Here is a 20,225-nt window from a genome sequence, read left to right as displayed (position 1 = left end):
GAGTACATCTAAGTTGGCCGTGGTTTAATTGACGAAAAAGAAACGGCCAACTTTGCGCGTTAGCGCGAAAATTGACCGTGGACAATACTAAAAATAACAAGTTAAATAATACAGCTATGCATATACTTATATAATGTGAAGATAAAGTACTATTTTATATTTCCTTAAATATTTATAGGAATTTAATATGGAGTTGTTTAAAGAAACAGTAACACCCAAAAAATATATACTAAATTTACAGTTCTTTAAAAACAAAACCTATATGAATGTGCATTAAATATTGGTTAAAAAACCAGCTCACATGAGAAATACAAATTTCATCCATAAATTATGGAATCTATTTGTCCAATTTAGCTCTTTTAGGAGAAACTCTGGATATTTCCTGGGTGTTCAGCCTTCTATTGCTAGCAGGTGATTCAGAAAGGGCTCTTCGATGATCAAATAAAGGAAATCTTCTAGGGTTTCTATTAGCATCTGCTGAAATTCCTGGGAATTTCGAGAAAATTGGACTACTAAGGGTATTGGCCAAAGTGATTCGTTTAATAGCCGGGCTGTTTGGTATAATTGCGTTGCTTGAAGGTTTGTTTAAGGTTTCACCTGAAATGTTTGAGAACCTTGAAAAAACTGGACTACTTAAGTTATCAGCTGTAGTGATTTGTTTAATAGTGGGACTGCTTGGTATAGTTTGGCTGGTTGAAGATTTGTTTAAGGTTTCACCTGAGATAGTGGGGAATCTGGAAAAAATTCGACTTCTAATATTATTAGTTCCAGTGATTCGCTTAATAGCCGGAATGTCTGAAATAGTTGAGCTACTCGAAGAATAGTTTAACATTTCACCTGAAATGGTTGAAAATATTGGACTATTAAGATTATTAGTAGCGGTGCTTAGTTTAATAGCAGGATTGTTTAAGAAAGTTGGCTTGGTTAAAGATTTGCAAACATTTTTGGCTGAAATGGTTTGGGTATTAAGTTTGTCCTCAACTATGTTGTGGTTTTCTTTAAATTTACTAAAATCTCCAGTGACTGGTTGCCTAACATTGTAACTAGTGCTGCAGCTACTTATACCAGGTGCTTTGCATTGAATATTTCTTCCGAATCTAAATGGAATCAGAAACTTGCCCCTCAGTGCACTGCTGCCACTAGATGTATTTGAATTTTTAATATTAGGTTTAGGCAGTTCTGGTTTATGTGAGTTCTGGAAACAAGACTGATTTGGTTTTAGCTCATTCACAATATTACTGAAATTCAATGTTTCTTCTTTCGCAAAAGATGCAATCTTTATGTATGGTTGCTCGGTTGCAATCAACGTAGCAGCTTGAATTCCTAATATACTGTTATTGCCATCGTTTTTGACAGTGAAATCAATTTTTGTGGTATCTACAATTGAATCTACATTGGCCAATGTGCTGGAATTTCCAGATCGGTCTAAATTTTTTGTAACAAAATTTTTCTCCGGTAAACATGAGTCGATTTTAAAATTTTCTATATCTGTCTTTGAAATTGGAATATCTGCTGTTAAAATACAATCAGAGTTTCCTTCAACTGACTCTTTATTGTTTGATATATTTAATGATTTTGAAATGTCCAGATTTTCAACATCAATAGATTCTGACCCTGTCCCTTGCCTCGGCGAAGTCCCTCTCTGAACTTCTTCCCCGACGAAAGGCTGGGCCTCTTCCCCGACGAAAGGCTGGGCCTCTTCCCCGACGAAAGGCTGGGCCTCTTCCCCGACGAAAGGCTGGGCCTCTTCCCCGACGAAAGGCTGGGCCTCTTCCCCGACGAAAGGCTGGGCCTCTTCCCCGACGAAAGGCTGGGCCTCTTCCCCGACGAAAGGCTGGGCCTCTTCCCCGACGAAAGGCTGGGCCTCTTCCCCGACGAAAGGCGGGGCCTCTTCTCCGACGAAAGGCTGGGCCTCTTCCCCGATTAAAGGCTGGGCCTCTTCCCCGATTAAAGGCTGGGCCTCTTCCCCGATTAAAGGCTGGGCCTCTTCCCCGATTAAAGGCTTGGCGTCTTGCCTCAGTGATGTATATCCAAGTTTATGATTACCAGGAACAAATTCCAAAGGTATTATCTGTTTTATATTCTCTTCATCATCCTTTGAATCTTTCTGCTTATGATTTATGTTTTGCCCATTTTCCTCTACAGCTGACTCGTTACAAACACCTTTCCCTTGGGATTTTTCAATTTTTACTGATGCAATGACTGGCATAAAAACCTCATTTTCATGTTCAACCTCAATTGAGCCAATTCCTTGAGGTTCATCAGAGTCCTCTGTTAAATCTATGAAGCTCATAGTAGATACTTGTTTTTCATTTTTAGAATTAACACCTAACGAATTTGTGATACTTTCTTCTTCATCCTCTATTTCCAACTCAAAGTTAGCCCAATTATTACGGGTATTTTCAAAGCTGCATATTTCCACTGTGGCATATTTTAGCTTATCTTTATTCTCTAGATTTGAATTGCTCTTGAAATCTATTGATGTGGTGGCTTCTGTTTGTGTTTCATTATTGAGTTTTTTAACATTGTCAGTATTTTTCTACAATATTAGTAACGAAAATTTACATTGTGTAATTAAACTCAAACTAAAAACATCTTACTATTTGATTCTTAGCAGCTATTGAATTCCCATCTTTCAGGGCTTTGTTTAATCTGTTTTCTAACAAACCATTTGCCTTTTTTAGATCTGTGTAAAGGTCCACTTGTTTTTTTAATTGCTTGCTCATTGTATTCAGTGCAAGTAAAGTTTTCTAAAAATTATTATTATAGTTATACTATGTTGTTAAGGGTAATAGCCACTATATAAACTTGTACATTAAACAGCCCCAAAAAGAATATATTGATAAATAAAAGGTGTCCACATACCCCATTCCCTAAAATCTTATCCTCCAGTTCTTGTTTTAGTTTTTCAATACAAGTTGACTTCTAAAATAATGCAATATTTAAATGATAATATGTACAAATAATTGTACTACCTATTAAACTAACTTCGCAGAGTTCAGATTTAAATTTAGAGAAATGTTCATCATCTGGTATTTTGCTACAGTGATAATCCTGGATATCAGATTTCAAGGAAATATTCTCATTTATCAAATCATTCCTATCTCGTTCAATCCAAAACATAATTTCTTTTTGTTGTTTCAGTAAGGTGCTCATTTTTCTTAATTGTTGTATGGCTTGAGAAACTTAAACAGGTAACAGATATAATTAAAACCTTTAACAAGTTTTTAAGACTTACTTATATCTCTTAGGTCAGTTATTTCTTTTAGATATTGTTGACAACTGGTCATTGTTTTATCTTGCAGTTTTTTGCATTTGGAAAATCTCTCCATTGCGTCATTTTGTATGTCTATGTGCAAACTGTTACAACTCTCCATACTTCTTATTTGCTTCTCAAAACTCAACTTTTCCAGCTATCAAAAAGTAAACTGTGTTTTTAAACTTACTTTAAAAATTCAATAAAATAATTTGTTTTAACTTGAAGCTCTTTAAGTTGATCTTTTAACAATTTCATTTCAAGTTTCATGTTATCTATTGTTAACTTATTTTTAACCTATAGATATAATTATTCTATTATGACAGATTTAAGTCAAAGAATTTAAAGTTCTAAATACAGAACCTGCTCTTTTTGCAACTCTTCAACATCATTATCATGTTTCACTTTCAAACGCTTTACATCTCTCTCGGCATTTTCTGTAAGTTGTACTTTAGATTTCATTTCTTCATCCTATAAAATGACACCAACGCAATACGCAACGCGGTCGAATTACAAAACATCGAGAACGCAAAAACTAACCAATTTGTTTTCCAAGCAATGCTTTTCATCAAATAAAAGCTTAATTTTTGCTTCATTTTCCGCGTCTTGTTTCTAATTTATAAGAATACAAATGAACGGTTATGAACCAATTGTGACTCATGTGCACGGGCTCAAAAACTTACCCTTCGAAAACGTAGCTCGTCCACGAACTTTACTGTTTCTTTGTAAATGAAATCGTTGTTCGTAGAACTTTCATCGCTGAATTTTGTAAAATACGAAACTATTTTGTTAAATTCTTTGTCCATTTTTCACAATAAAATAAACATTAATTTATGCATAAAAACGACATTCCGCTGGAAACCCAAACACCGACTTTCAAAAGTTCAAAACTCGTTCTCCGCAGTGACCCTGGTCACGGCCAACTTTGATCACGCACTGTTCGCGCTACAGCGGCCAACCCATTCGTTGCGATTTCTATGTTAACCTATGAGCAAAAGATACGTGTATGGTTTCAGCGTCCCTAGCGGAATATTATTTTTCTAATGGTTTTTGCATTGAAGCCTATATCAAAACTCCTACAGGTTATAGTACAGTTTATAGGGGTTAAATCCTTGCTCACGCAATTTCGACGAATGGGTTGGCTGCTGTAGCGCGAGAGATCAAAGTTGGCCGTGACTTGGTGATGGCTTGGAAGAGAGAATGGATGTATTCTGGAGTGGAAAAGTCGGGCGCCACCTGTCACCTGTGGCTTCGTAAAATTCCCTTCATGCTCTTTTTGGTCCGACGTCATCAAGTGGAGCCACCTTTTGGTGGAATTGGAAAATTAGTTTTCAATTTCTGTAAGCATGGAGGATCCGAGATTTATGTTTTGTTTATGCTTGGAAGAGAGAAATACTTCTCTCCTCCAAGGTTATGGTAGGTAGAGAAAATTATATTGCTCTCATAGATCGTGAAAATTTCCCTTTTTAAACCGAAATATCTGAGAAACTACACACTTCTTCTGACCGGAAATAGAATCATTGGTTTTTGACCATTAATTCTGATCAGTGGCGTAGCCAGGATTTTGTTTCGGGGGGGGGGCACGCCATTGAAAAAAATAAAAATATTTGTACGTACGACCCTACGTTTCGGGGGGGTGTCCCCTGTGCCCCCCTGGCTACGCCACTGATTCTGATCTAAAGAGTCAGAAAACCCTTAGAATGTACGTCAGAATTCTAACTGAGAAGCTCAGAAATTTTTAACTCTGAGAGACTACACACTACTTCTGACCGGAAATAGAACCATTGGTTTTTGACCATTCGGAGCCAAAGAGGTACCTTGCCGACAGAAATCAAAATGGCGATGTGTAGTCTGTGCTGCTGATATGATGTTACACTATACGACGATCCCGAAATAGATAGAAATAGTTGATTTTATAAAAAGTGGTCTTGCCCCAAGGTTAGTAAATTTTAGGCTATAAAAGGTTGCCTCTATACGCTGTGGTTGCTAAGGGCTAAGGTTGGTAACTTCGTTGCTAACGAACATTGTGATGTCACTGAGATGAGATCCTATTGAAAATCAATGGGATCTCATCTGGGTGACGTCAGCAACAGACGGATTTTGGAGGCAATCCAAAAAAATTTTCAAACCGTTTCTCGATCGAGACCCCGTTGGTCTTGCCCAACTTGTCAATATGTTGCTCTTAAGTCACAAGACCCAGCTTTATTGGTATATTTTTCACGCGAGCGCTTAACACGCGCGCTAGAAAAACACATATTCCTCGTGTCTGTAAGAGCTAGCAGTAACAAACACAAGGAGAACACAGCTAGCCTTTAAACACGATAAGGCAATTTTGTGTACAAATTTCATTGAACGAACCTTTACGATGAACGTTTTACGGGCGGGGAGAAGACAATTTCCGAATTTTCCCCTTTCCGACGGCAGCAGGACCTAAAGCGTCTAACCAATGAAAAATGTACAAGAAAATGCACGACTTTTGACGGGTTCTCCTTGCGTAAGAGCAACATTTAAACAATAAGGTAACTTTACTTTATAAAAAGAACTATTATATTAAACGTGTAAAACAGTGGGAATACGAAAGAATGGTGAATGGTGAGTAATATTTTGTTATTATTGGTCATTGATTTTTAATATTTAACAGCCGGAATCCATACCTCTACTTGGAATGCTTATCGCGGCTGACGGTTTTTTTGACGTCACTATTTTAAATTAACAAACTACAACGTGGGAATGGAGCGCGCGCAGCGGGGCCAAAGCCGTCAGAGCATGAATATATCTAGCTATGAATATACAATAGCAATAGCCTCTCTAACCTCCCGCTCAAATTTGGGTTGGGCTTATCTAGTCACGTGATCAATCACATCTGCTCCGACCGAGTGAGGAGCATGCCGTCATTTCCTTCAGTCTCCTGATTGGCTGAAAACGCCTCACCGGTCTCGAAAGTTGCCACCCAAATCAAATCGACATGATAGAAGGGCTATATCGTAGGGTTGGATATTCATAGCTAGATATATTCATGGTCAGAGTGATCTTACCATACGCGATACGCCAGGATAAGTATGGATTAATGCTAACAGTTAATTTAGTAGCTACTCATTTAAAATTGTCCTCTAGAGCAGCGGTTCCCAAAAGGTGTTCCGCCAGAATTAGGTGGACAATTTAGGGTTCCATAGCAAAAGAAAATTGGGAACCGCTGCTCTAGAGCCAAGGACTAACAGAAACACGTGCGTTTTTGTTTTGACTTTTTAGATGAATTTTATGCGGCAAAGAATTCTTAGTAAAAGAAACGAGTGTGTTTCGAATCTTACGCTTAGAATATTTCTGACTCAGAAAAATCTTTTTTTTTAAATGACAAACTAGACGTACCCCTGGCCCAAGGGGGTCTCGACCAAGAAGATGTTTGAAAAAATTTCTGTGCGAGGTCACCCAGATGAGCCATTTCTACTCCAAGATTATACTAATAAAGCTCTGTCCTGTGACGTAAGATAAACATTCAAATTTCAAAATTTCAATTTTTTGTTCAATTATGTTTATAGAAACATTTATATCTTTGTGTGGCACCAACGAAGAAATTAAGTGAGATTTTGCTGAAAAAATATTAGAATTTATTTCAAAAAACGATTTGATTCAACCGAATATGGCACAAAAACATACTGTTGGTTCTATCATAAGTAACATAATACCCCTAAGTATGACATTAGGAAAATGTTCTACTACATCCTTTCTTCACAGTGACGTCAATTTTTTTTCGAAATAGCGCCACTCGGTAGCAGCTAGTTTAAAATGTACTATCGAATCGCTTTCGGCAGTCGTGTGACCGTGCCTACAGAGTCCCAAAAAAACGTATCCTAGCTCCAAACGACTAATTTCGCGACAGTGTCCGTCAGTCGCCATTTTCACAAACAGTTTATTAAAATATAAAATACGTGTCCGAAAATGCCTGGAAGTGAATCTAGAATAGGTGGTTTTTTTTCCGCCTGTCCCAGGACAAAAAGTGTAAACTTTTTATCCCAAAACGATTTATTCGCCTGTTCTCGGGGTAAGATTTACCCTGTCCCGAATTTTGTTCGCTTGTTCCAGAGCTCAAACGTTACACTTTTTACTCCTCCTCGAAAGGAGGTGTAGAGCGAGTAATCTAGCTTATATAGAAAATTCGTCCGCTTAAATTTCGTTTCACGAAAACATCTTCACATGTGGCAAGCTTTTAATAACGAATATCCAATTGTTAAATGCTATTTAATGACTTTAAAAGTTGGTTGATGACTTAGACCTAAGGTGGTGTCTTGGGTATTAGCCTAGCTGATTATTATTATTATTAAATAAATAAGAAAAATTAGTCCTATATTGATGATCTCACCACCGGTCGCCATCTTAAAAACAAAACAAATATATAACCTTTAACCTCTAACTACTCCCTTCTTACTCCAACTCGTTTTTTTCGTCAAGATAGAATTGGAGTAAAATGACGTCATATGGCTACACTTTTGAACCTGCTCAAAAAACCCAGAACAGGCGAAAAAAAAAACACCTAATATCACCAAATAACAATTATTATTTTTTAGCATGTTACCGATAACTATACTTTTTTACTTGTATTTTACATTCTTATATTTTTATCGATTTTCTCTTGTTCTAGTTTAGAATCTAATTTTTGTGGATTTTAGGAAATTTTGGGCACCTACAATGTTAGGGCTTGCGCCCTTTTTTCCCAGATTTTTTGCGCCCTTTCCTTTTTCAGGTCGGGCCATGGCCCACCCTGGCCCTATCGTGCGCACGCCTATGCTCAAGACTAATTTTAACTTGGGCAAAGACGCTCCGACGGCCAGCGTATTAGGCCTAACGGAGATTTAAAAAGTTAACGGTCACCGTTGCGGCGGTTTTTTTCTAGTGAAAACCAGCCCTTAATGTTTTAAAAGCGCATCGCCAAATGAAACGGGACTATCTTCAAATGTTCCTTCTTCAGGGTTACCAGATAAAAATTTCATGACCCGCCCAAAAAATATATACAAACCGCCCAATTTCCCGCCCAAAATAAATATTTTTTCTAAAACAAGCCCAATTTCCGTCAAAAAAATAAGGAAAAAATACTATTTTTAAAAGCACTTTTATTGAGGTTAAAGATTTACTCATCGCTATTGATGGAGTACAACAACTCAGCGGGAGGTACAAACTGAGATGATTTTAAGTTTAAACGTAACAAACCAAATTTTATGTACAGTATGCTTCGAAGCATATCTGGCCGCATTTTATTTCTTAAATTAGTTTTAGTTAAACTAACATGGGAAAAAACTCGCTCCACATGAGCATTAGATAGTGGTAAACATAAGAGCTCCGTTAGCGATATCTTTCAACAAAAAATCTCTCGACGCATCTTGGAAAGCGAGAACTTCTTTCCAAAATTCGTTGGCTTTGGTCTTGTTTTTCCAAACAAGAGCGTTTATAGTTCTTATTTGAACTACCAGATCGCTGGATGAACAATCGAAATACTGCGTGGGCAAATTTCCCACGCACCTTGGTCCTTTAATTAAGATAGTTTGTGGCGAGATGCACTCTAATTTTCGAATAATATGATCTTTACTTGGTAGTCGCGATTGCATTTCGATACAAATTTCCTTTCAGTAATTGAAACGCCTTTGTAAAATTTCTTCTTTTTTGGTTTTTGATAGTTTACTATTTTCTAATTGTTCTTTGAACACGAATCCAACGTCTACATTTTCTATTCCTAAAAATATGGTTTGTAAATTGGAGATATCTAAATTTCCCAAGGTGTCGTTTTCCTTGTTCACATTAAAAATTACTGGTTGCAAAATCCTACTCATAAACTGTAAAAGAAGGACCTTTTTTACATATTTAACAAAAGAGATAATAAATGACCACAGGAAGCCTTTTTCCGAAAACTTTTTTTGCCCCGACTCGAACTACTCGCCACCACCACAGAGACGTCATAGGGCTACTCTTCTTACCCTAGTACGAAATCCACGAACTCAGGGCCGTGCTTAGGGGGGCGAGCCGGGCGGTCGCCCAGGGCCGCTAAAATTTTACCATAGGGATGCAAATACCGGAGGACCGCTACACTCAGTTTCGAACATGCATTTCGCCCGTGGGGGTGAAGGGGTTACAATAGTTGATTTTATAAAATGTCTTTACGCTTGCCCAACTTGTTGAAATGTTGCCCTGGAATAGTTCAGCCAATCCCTAACAAAGAGTTCATAAACTCTTTAGTAGGAGAGAAAACGGATCCACAGCTGAAGCGGGGAGGCAACATTTCAACAAGATGGCCAAGGTTATTTTATAAAACTATAAAAAAAAAGGTTATTTTATAAAAAGAACTATTATTATTTTCTATATTATTATGTAAAAGCACGATGGTCCCGATGCTCGTTGTCAAGAAATAATCCCTGTATATAAGAAGCAGCGGAATCAATGTAAAAGCCTAATGTGGCTGGGGAAAGTTTTGCCGGGGATTGTATCAATGAAGAGAGCATCGGGCCTAAGTGCGCTATTGTGCTAACGAGAACTTCGGAACGGAAACAAGCGCCGGTAGGGGGTCTGTCCCCTCCTCAAACCGAGGTTTCTTAAAGCCTTAAAGGGAGTATAACCCCTCTTGTTTGGTAGGGTGTGCGACCGACTAGCTTCTACGAGCCTTCCTACTTCCTTGCCCCCCCCCCCCCCGCTAGAAAGGCTTGTGGAAGCTAGTCTGTATTGTCTAAGCCAAAGACTATATATACGCTTCGCTTACTAGACAGGCGTGTTCTATGGCTCAACTTGCATACCGATTGTGGCTCCATCTCGACGCTGGTCAAAATTTGCCCCTAGCTTGAGCTGTGTTACTAGTGGCGCCTCTAGTCGCGGGTCAAAATATTACCCCAGCTTTTACAGTGCTACAGAGGTGTTAACAGGTTTTTCCTATGAACACGCCTGTCTAGAAAGCGAAGCGTATATATAGTCTTTGGTCTAAGCGCACCGCGCACCCTACCAAACAAGAGGGGTTATACTCCCTTTAAAGAAATAATTTTGTAACAGAGGATAGAGAACCGAGCAACTTCGTCCGAGCTAGAACATGAATAAAAAATTATCCTTTAAGAAAAAAGTGTCTTTCTTAAACCTTGGAGAAGAGACAACATAAAATGAAAAAATCTACATTTAAAAAAGCATGAGATTTTCTCGGTTTCACAGGGGGGGGGGGGGGGGTACCCTGTGAAAATTTTTGAAAACCCAAAAAAAAATAAAAATTTAAATTTCAACTAAAATGCTAAATTTGAAAAATTTTGGGTGATATATACTGAAATTCATCAAGTAGCCCCCCTGTGAAACCGAGAAAATCCCATGTTTTTTTAAATGTAGGTTTTTTCATTTTATGTTGTCAAAAACATTTTCGGTTGCCATAGCAAAACGGAAGCCCAGCGTAACTTTTCACTTGGTGAAAATTCATGTTACCCCAAGGTCTACATACCCCCCGAGTTTCATCAAAATCTGTGATTTACACCTCGGGTACACTCCTCGTGAGTGATTGTCAATTTGGATTTAGGACCGGTAGGGGAACGGAACTAGCTTTACGAAACGTGTATAAACGTATCGTGAATGCCCTTGATCAGAGTAAATATAGTCTGGGTTTATTCTTAGACTTACAGAAAGCATTTGATAGTGTATCGCTAAAACGATTATTGAAAAAATTGGAGTACATGGGTATTCGAGGGCGGGCTCCAGACTGGATGCGTGGTTATCTCACTGACCGCTTACGCTGTACTAAGGTTGAGGGGCTTATGTCTTCGTTTAAGGAAATCAAAGTTGGGCTGCCGCAGGGATCAATCTTGTCGCCACTGCTTTCTAATTGGTTTATAAATGACCTTGTAAATGTACTACCGAACGACCTACTCTTTTTATACGCCGATGACGCAATTTTATTACTCGAACATTTAAATCTGGATTATCTAATTAATAATGCAAACTATTACCTTAACTTAATTAACGACTGGCTTTCGGATAACGGGCTGAAACTAAACAAAGCTAAAACCGAATATATAATCTTTGCCAATGTAAATAAACACATCGATAATGCAAAATGTAAGATTCTAATTGCGGAAAGTGACCGAAACTGAAATTAAAAGAAATATTTAGGCGTTTGGTTAGACGACCGTCTGAATTTTACATACCACGTGAACGAGCTATGCAAAAACCTATCAAGAGCCTGCTATTTAATAAGTCACTGTCGAATGCATTTCCCCAAGAATGTACTACTTGAGCTTTACTATTGTTTCTTTAATTCGGATATGGTCTATGGTATAACCCTTTCGGGCAATACAACCCAACTTAAATAGAGTGTTTCTCCTGCAAAAACGCGTAATCCGCAAAATACATCAGGTTAACTGGAGAGCGCACACAGAGCCATTATTTAAGACGAGCTATATTTTAAATGTTTTTAAATCTTACAATTACCAATGACTCAAAATGATTAATAATAATAGTAGCATCTGCATCTTTGAGCTTACTCCATTTATAAAACGTTATCAAACAAGAGCTGAAAGTATTATTCTCCGGCCTCAGTGTAAAACCTCCAATAAAATTAATTATGTTTTCTATTATGGTGTCAGATTGTTCAACTCCCTGTATAAGCTCATAAAAAATTGTAAAATGGCTGCAGCCTGCTAAATTCAAAAGTGTTATTAAGAAATATCTACTAGAAAAATAACTTTATACTGTAATGTTCTATGTTCTACTTTTCTAGTCTATTTCATTTTTGTAGTTGTTGTTGTTTTTTTTTCTAAATTTTTTATATACATTATATACAATTGTTTTGCGAGGGGCCAAAAATTCGCATGTTGACTTGGCCCCCTATGTAATTATATACTACTAATTAATAAAAAATTGAAATTGAAATATTTTATTATTGGAATTTCACTTATTTTCCTGTATTTCATATTCCTTTTTTAGTTCCACATCGAGATATATATATATCGAAGTGGGACTATTGCTATGGATGAATTGTCGTTAAGTGTTGTAGTGGTTTGTTTGTTGTGGAAAAGCGACGGCACGGTAGATAGAGCTGCGAAAATAAATTTTATAAATTATTTTATTGGCGGCGCCGGGACTCGAACCTAGATAGCCGCTGGCCGCGTTATCTCTAATACCGATGAACTTCTAGTCGTTTTTAGCAACGCGGGGGTATTTGTCTAGTTAAGTTGTCGCAATTATCGTTCCTTTTTCCGAGTTATTTTACGTATATTTACGGCGTTTTAGGGTCAAGTTAACCTCAAACTTGGCCTCCCCCCGCCCCCAACCCAGTGGAATTTCACATGGGCGTGACGGGAAGTTTGAATTACAGTGTGGGGCTACACAACGTTTCCCGATGGCCAGTTTCAGGTCTGTCAGGTAAACCGGGGGCACAATTTCGACCCCCTTTTCGAAACCGTGTGTGGTCAGAAGTAATAAGTAAGTGTGGCACTTTCTTATCTAAACCAGGGCCGGCGTTAGGGGGGGGGGGGGGGTAAGCGGGGCAAAAGTACCTCGGGCCACCACCCTCCTACGAATTGTAACCCGGCCACCTGAGTTAATGGCTTCAAAAGTCGCATGATGACTTAGGCCTAAGGTGGTGCCTTGGGTATTAGCCTAGCTGATTATTATTATTATTATTAACGGGTGCCTAACTAAAATTCTCTGATATTTCCAAAAAACCGAATTTTGGAGTAAAAATTACCTGGGGCCCGAAAATCCTAGCGCCAGCCCCTGATCGAAACCGTGTATGGTCAGAAGTAATAAATAAGTGTGGCACTGTCTTATCGAAGTCGTTTATGTGTGGCACAAAATAATATTATCGCCTTCTTGGCGAACTTGTATAGTTTGTATAGTTGGTCCAGAGATTTGGTCTCATTCGATAGAACTCTTTGACGCGCACGCAGTGCCGTTAATTTCCGCCCCTATTAACAACCCCCTTAAAGGGAAAGTGACCGAAAAAAACAAGTTGGTCTCATTCGATAGAGCTTTTTGACGCGCACGCAGTGCCGTTAATTTCCGCCCCCTCCGACCAACCCCCTTAAAGGGAGAGTGATCGAAAAAAACAATTTGGTCTCATAGAACAATAAAAGTAAAAGATTGGAATCGTCTACGCTCGCGTCTACTTGAAAGAGTGAGACCAAAAAATCCAAAGCAGTCGAACTTAGGGCGTGTTGCAAAAGTCTACTTTGCTAGAATCAAACATGTTAAATTCAATGGGCTAGCACTTTGGCTAGGGCTTTGGCAACAGGCCCTTAAGCTGCAAAGTATGCGACCATGGGGACAGAATCTCCGTCTTGCCATATTCTTAGTACATAAATACATTCTTGCAATAATATGATTTATGCAGTTGTTAATAATCTACTCTAAGAAAAAGCTAATTTAATCACCGAGATAATATAAAATCACATGGCCTGAACAGCTTTTGTATTGGTTTGCCCACCCGCGTATCCTGAGGGTGGGTGGTGGCCACTCTTTAACATAGGATGGTAAATTATATATCAAACGATAGGAAATCGCATGGCCTCAGCAGCTTTTAAATTGGTTTGCCCACCCGGGTATCCTGAGGGTGGGCGGCACCCACTCTTTAACTTAGGATGGCAATTTATATATCAAACGATAAGAAATCACGTAGCCTCAACAGTTTTTGTATTAGTTTGCCTACCTGTGTCTACTAAGGGTGTGTGGGTTTGCCCACTCGAATACACTGATGTCAGAGAGGGTAAAGTCGCTTTGCTACTGAGAGGCGTCTCTCGTTCAAAAATCCGTATTTATTTTTTAGCCGCGAAAATGCCCATAGGATCCGAACGTTTGATGGCGCTGCAAGAGTATCCGGAAGTCCTAGCGCGCGATTCATTGGGTACGTTCAGTAACTTGGAACAAATTCAACGGTTCAAGATTTAGAAACCGGTTTTTTACTGTACGATTTTTTAAACTTTAGACCGCTTTCTGCCTGGTTAAAAATTGTTCGAGTAGTTCAATTACCAAGGAAGAGCGAAAATTGTTTATTTTATTCGATAGCGAAGGTAATTGTAAAAAGGATGACCGCAAAGGCCTAACTTTGATAAGCTTTGTTAACTTCTTTTCGTAGATATTTCTGTCGTAATTTGATATTTTATTTAAATAACCCGGCCTTAGAATCTTATCTGGCTTTGTTTAGGGCCCATTTAAAATTTTAAAGCGTAAATCTAATACGTTTTGTAGCTTTGACGAGATTACCAACAAAATGGCTACCTATTTAGTAGCTACGCGCGAAATGGTTTGAATTTTTGATTGCCCTCCCAGTTTCCTTGGAGACTATAGGCCCCTCCCTTCGGTGCAAACTATGTATATATTAATTTCTATTGTTATTGTTGTTAGGCCTTGGCTATTTATGTTTCCCATTATTTTAGGCTGTTAAACAGAATTGACACTTCAATATTCAAATATAATATTTAAAAATAATTATATTGTACTTACTTGCGTCATAAATTCACATGAAACAACCATTTCACATTTTATTAAAAAAATTTTTAGTATCAGAATTCAGAAATAAGAAAATAATCGGTGCCATATTGCGGATGTAACAAAAATCTTCTAAAAACATTTAACTAACGACACCCTGTAGTACCCTGGTAGTGGGATCCTGAACTTCATTTGTAATTTCTTCTATTCGCGCGTGCGTCAAAAACTGGTAACGAAATTTTAACATTGCGGGAATAAGAAGAGACGCCTCTCAGTAGCGAAGCGACTTTACCCTCTCTGCTGATGTGGAACTAATATTACGGCCTGGGCCGTCTTGTTATATAAGATATTATATGAAATAAGTTAAAAACACCTTACGCTAGTGAATTAATAATACAATATGAGTAAAAACACGATAATATTGCGTAAGTAAATGGTTTATTAGGTCGATTATAGTTTCGGCACAACTTACTTGACGCTTCCCTTTTTATACGGCTGTCGCTTCCAAATTTCACCAGAGCATAGCCGGCTGTATTAGAGAAGGCCAGGAAATCCAGGCGATTTTTCTTAACAAAACTTCCCGCGCTCCTGGCGGCTTTATCCACTAGATGGCATCTTTTGGCCCAGTAATATTGTGGGGTCAGAGGCTAGCCGTCTGCTACCGTTAATGTATTTCCATACCATTTGAATTTCGCGCCTGTGAAAACTAGGCATATAAGCGCCATCTAGCAGCAGGAGCTGCATAAAAAAATTGTTTAGGCCACCCCCTCCGAAAAAACGATTTCCTGGCCTTCCCTAATACAGCCGGCTATGACCAGAGAATCAGTTCTAGAAATGACGTCGCGTACGAAGAATTTATTAATATCGATGTATTTTTTTGACAAATTAGAAAAAACCGTTTTTGAAGAAAAATGGAACGAACTGAAAAAGAATTCGAACAAATCATCCGCTGAAATTATCGGCCAAAAATTAGATGCGTTTTTGAGTAACGGTAGGATCGAAAATCAGAAAGTTAGCCATCAGAAGAGTAAACAGAAAAAATGGATCTTCACTTCAAAAGAAAATTACCCTGACTATTCAATCAAAGGGAGAAAAGGCTAACTTCGAATTGAAATGGAAATAAGCAATGGAATTTGGATTTTCAGTTAGTTAAATTTTACAAAGAAGTGTTTCTGAATATTCAGCGACCTTTAACGAAAACTGCCCACCAAACGTAAACCACCAAAATTTGGACTATTTCGATTATTCAGACTTTACTCTTTGTGACCATTTCAGCACCGATAGTTCCACCAAGGAGCAACAAACACAACACCCCACACAAGGAGAAAGCAACCCGTCAAAAGCCGTGGATTTTCTTGTGTACGTTTTTCATTGGCTAGACGCTTTAGCCAAAGAATATAATTCTTTGCTTTAGCGCCTGCTGCCGTCGGAAGGGGAAAATTCGGAAATTGTCTCCCCCCCCCCCCCGCCCGTAAAACGTTCAGCGTAAAGGCTCGTAACGCTCGTCCAATGAAATTCGTACACAACCCTTCGTTAGCGTGTTTAAAGGCTAGCTGCATTCTCCTTGTGTTTGTTGCTCCTAGGTTCCACGCACTTTGATCACTTTGAAAGTGTCAGAATTTCAAATGCACTTGTAAAGTCGGATAATCACATGCGCCTCACGCGACATATGCTTTAAAATCTCGTGTTTTTTAAATTTATATTAATAGGCTTAAAAAAGTGGATTGATAAAGGGCCACGGCTCGAAACGTCTCCAAATAATAAATTTATACCGTGTGATCTTCTCCAGTTTCATGGTTTTTACACACAATCCTAAGGATTTGTGTGTATTAGTCTCACGTACAGTGTAGCCGTTGCCGATGCCGCCGATGCCGCCGATGCCGCCGTGTCACGCATACCTCTTCAACGGTAAGGGCTAGGAGAGTCAATGATAACTCGTTCGAATGTACAGACATCGCCATTGATAGCCTTTCATAAAGTTTTCAAATCGGAGCCCAAGAAGTTTAGCATTTGCCCAACTTACTATTTTCGGTGATTTCCTTTATGTGGTAGATATTTTCTTTAAAATTAAGTCCGATAACGTTAAAAAAAATATTGTTGGATAGGTTAGGATTCAGTTGAACCTCAACTTCGGTTATATCAGTAAATATTAAATTTAAGTATAGTTTTCGGGGACCCCAATGTTCGTGGTTTTATATTTCCGCCTGAAAGTCGACATAACGTTCCTTAATTTAAGTCCGATTTTCATGAAAGTTATATTTTTGAATAGCTGTGGTTTACATTTAACCTAGAATTGCAAATACGTTCCTTAAATTTAATTCTAAGTAAGGTTTTTTGGGTAGCGTATACGGACCCCCGCAATTTCCAACATTGTAAATACGCGTGTTTATAGAGGTCTACGCGCCCTCTGGCGATTTTCAAGGCCGTTCAGAGTGGGCCGCGCTTTCATCGTATGAGCAGAAGTAACAATTAAGTATGACACTGATCGAGCCTAGTCTTCGGCGTATGACCAGAAGTAACAAATAAGGGTGTTCAGAAGTAACTAATAAGTTAATAGAAGAAATAAGTGTGACACTCAACGGCTGACTAGTAGTAACAAATAAGTGTGATCAGAAGTAAAAAATAAAAGTGACACTGATCGAAGGAATTTTCGATGCTTTCAAAGTATGACTAGAAGTAACAAATAAGTGTAAATATGTATATCTGTGTGACCGTGGATATATTTTGGTTGCGATACCGGCGTTGCAGGTTGCTGTGAATAGCTCAAACAAACTTAACACATTAGAAGGATTGTGTGTATTCTGACCGTCGTACGTCTTGTTTAATAATCACAACACTTTTTCGCATTCGATGAATTTTGGTACTAATACTTCAGAAAACATTAGGACGTCTAGCCCGGAACTTTTAGACATTTCAAGCATGGTACAAATAGAACGTTTATGAGACGTACGCTTAAACATCATTTTCATGAATATCTGCAATTGTTGATTAATTCCTTTGATTAGATTATTATCTAATTCTTGGCCGATAATTTCAGCGGATGATTGGTTCGAATTCTTTTTCAGTTCGTTCCATTTTTCTTCAAAAACGGCAATTTTATCAATACTTTTTGAAGTGATTTTGGGATTTCAATGTTAATTTAGAGAGGTTAAAGATTTTGCGATTTTAGACGGGATTTTGATAAATGTCCGACCCCTCGGGTTTTTCTTTCTTTAACTTGATGAAAGTTTTCATACTTCCATCGGATAGCCTTTTTCTTACGCAATTATTATTGACGACATTAGAAATATCACATAAGGCCATAGCATATGGCTTTTCGACACTTAAAGTTATTTTACAGAGTTTTAAAACGTTTTTGAAATGGGATTCAACACATATACTCGCTGGTCAGAAGCGGGGGACAAGAGGCGTACTAATTGAAAAACCGGTTCTTCTGACCAGGCAGAAACCCTCTCGGACCTCTCATAAATTCTTCGTACGCGACGTCATTTCTAGAACTGATTCTCTGGTGCAATTGGGAAGCGACAGCTCCGTATAAAAAGGAAAGCGTCGAGTAAGTTGTGCCGAAACTATACAGTACTAGCTGAGAAGCCCGCCTTACAGGCGGGCCCTCAGCTAATGGTGTGTTTCAAGGCACCCTTTTGCCCATATTCGAACCACCGCAGTAAGGCCACCTCCCCCTGTTTCCCATGCGAGAATTACCGTGGCACCCTTTACCCCATAGTCGAACCACCGTAGTAAGGCCCCCGACCCTTTTTTCCACGCGATAATTGCCGTAGTATCCTTTACCCTATAGTCGAACTCCCCCCCCAATAAGGCCTCCTCCCCCTTTTCCCTAGGGGATAATTTCCATGGTACTCTTTTCCCCATAGTAGAACCACCCCAGTAACTCTTTTCTCCATAGTAGAACCACCCCAGTAAGGCCCACCCCAGTAAGGCCCTTCCTCTCCTTTTTCCCCATGCGATAATTACCTTGGTACCCCCTCCCCCCTTTTCAAATGTGATAATTACCGGGGTACCCCTCCCCCCTTTTCAAATGTGATAACTACCGTGGTACCCCTTCCCCTTTTCAAATGTGATAACTACCGTGGTACCCCTCCCCCCTTTTCCCATGTGATAACTACCGTGGTACCCCTCCCCCCTTTTCAAATGTGATAACTACCGTGGTACCCCTCCACCCTTTTCAAATGTGATAACTACCGTGGTACCCCTCCCCCCTTTTCCCATGTGATAACTACCGTGGTACCCCTCCCCCCTTTTCAAATGTGATAACTACCGTGGTACCCCTCCCCCCTTTTCCCATGTGATAACTACCGTGGTACCCCTCCCCCCTTTTCAAATGTGATAACTACCGTGGTACCCCTCCACCCTTTTCAAATGTGATAACTACCGTGGTACCCCTCCACCCTTTTCACATGTGATAACTACCGTGGTACCCCTCCCCCCTTTTCACATGTGATAACTACCGTGGTACCCCTCCCCCCTTTTCAAATGTGATAACTACCGTGGTAACTCTCCCCCCTTTTCAAATGTGATAACTACCGTGGTACCCCTCCCCCCTTTTCCCATGTGATAACTACCGTGGTACCCCTCCCCCCTTTTCAAATGTGATAACTACCGTGGTACCCCTCCCCCCTTTTCAAATGTGATAACTACCGTGGTACCCCTCCCCCCTTTTCCCATGTGATAACTACCGTGGTACCCCTCCCCCCTTTTCAAATGTGATAACTACCGTGGTACCCCTCCACCCTTTTCAAATGTGATAACTACCGTGGTACCCCTCCACCCTTTTCACATGTGATAACTACCGTGGTACCCCTCCCCCCTTTTCACCTGTGATAACTACCGTGGTACCCCTCCCCCCTTTTCACATGTGATAACTACCGTGGTACCCCTCCCCCCTTTTCACATGTGATAACTACCGTGGTACCCCTCCCCCCTTTTCAAATGTGATAACTACCGTGGTAACTCTCCCCCCTTTTCAAATGTGATAACTACCGTGGTGTCCCCTTCACCCTTTTCCCATGTGAAAATAACCGCGGGACCCCTCCCCTTACGTGCCATGCGATAATTACCGTGGTACTCCCCTCCCCTTTTCCCATGCGAGAGTTTCCGTGGTACTCTTTTCCCCGCAAAAATAACTCAAACTCGCAGGCGTCGAAACACCCACCTGTACTCCTTGAAACCCCCTGTATCCAATGGCTGATTTACTCTCATGACGAACAAATTAAAATACGCTCGTCCTTGAGTCCCGATTTACAGTGCGAAATTCGAGCCAGTGCGAAATCCGATCCGAAATTCCAAAAACAAACTTAATGACCAAATGTATACTTGACTGAGTATTAAGGCGAAGCGTAACGACCGCGGGTTTTACACAGAGAAATTACCTTCGGCGATGTCACGTTAGACCCGATTTCTGAAATATGCTCAATGACCTAGTATTAAGGCGAAGCGCTAGGCATACCTTCGGTGTGTACCTACGTGTGACTGCGGCGATGCCACGTTAGAGTCGCGAATGAGAGTCAGAAAAAAATGC

At 39.4% G+C, this 20,225-nt stretch overlaps 1 protein-coding gene across 1 annotated transcript; it reads right to left on the bottom strand.

The window, feature by feature from the left end:
- Positions 1 to 201: 201 nt before the first annotated feature.
- LOC149947293 (uncharacterized) lies at positions 202 to 4,144 on the bottom strand. Its single transcript, XM_090173061.1, has 9 exons — positions 3,940 to 4,144; positions 3,797 to 3,868; positions 3,620 to 3,727; positions 3,479 to 3,553; positions 3,239 to 3,413; positions 2,989 to 3,185; positions 2,866 to 2,925; positions 2,601 to 2,750; positions 202 to 2,539 (listed from the first exon to the last, which is right to left on the bottom strand). Exons 1-9 carry the CDS (start codon positions 4,060 to 4,062, stop codon positions 338 to 340), a joined length of 3,162 nt encoding a protein of 1,053 aa, XP_090029187.1. The 5' UTR covers positions 4,063 to 4,144; the 3' UTR covers positions 202 to 337.
- Between the last annotated feature and the right edge of the window lie 16,081 nt (positions 4,145 to 20,225).

This window comes from Leiobunum rupestre, chromosome 4 (assembly GCF_980474605.1).
Source record: "Leiobunum rupestre chromosome 4, qqLeiRupe1.1.hap1, whole genome shotgun sequence".
Taxonomy (NCBI): domain Eukaryota; kingdom Metazoa; phylum Arthropoda; class Arachnida; order Opiliones; family Sclerosomatidae; genus Leiobunum; species Leiobunum rupestre.
Note: the sequence above shows the minus strand (reverse complement) of the source record. Positions and strands in the feature narration are given on the sequence as shown.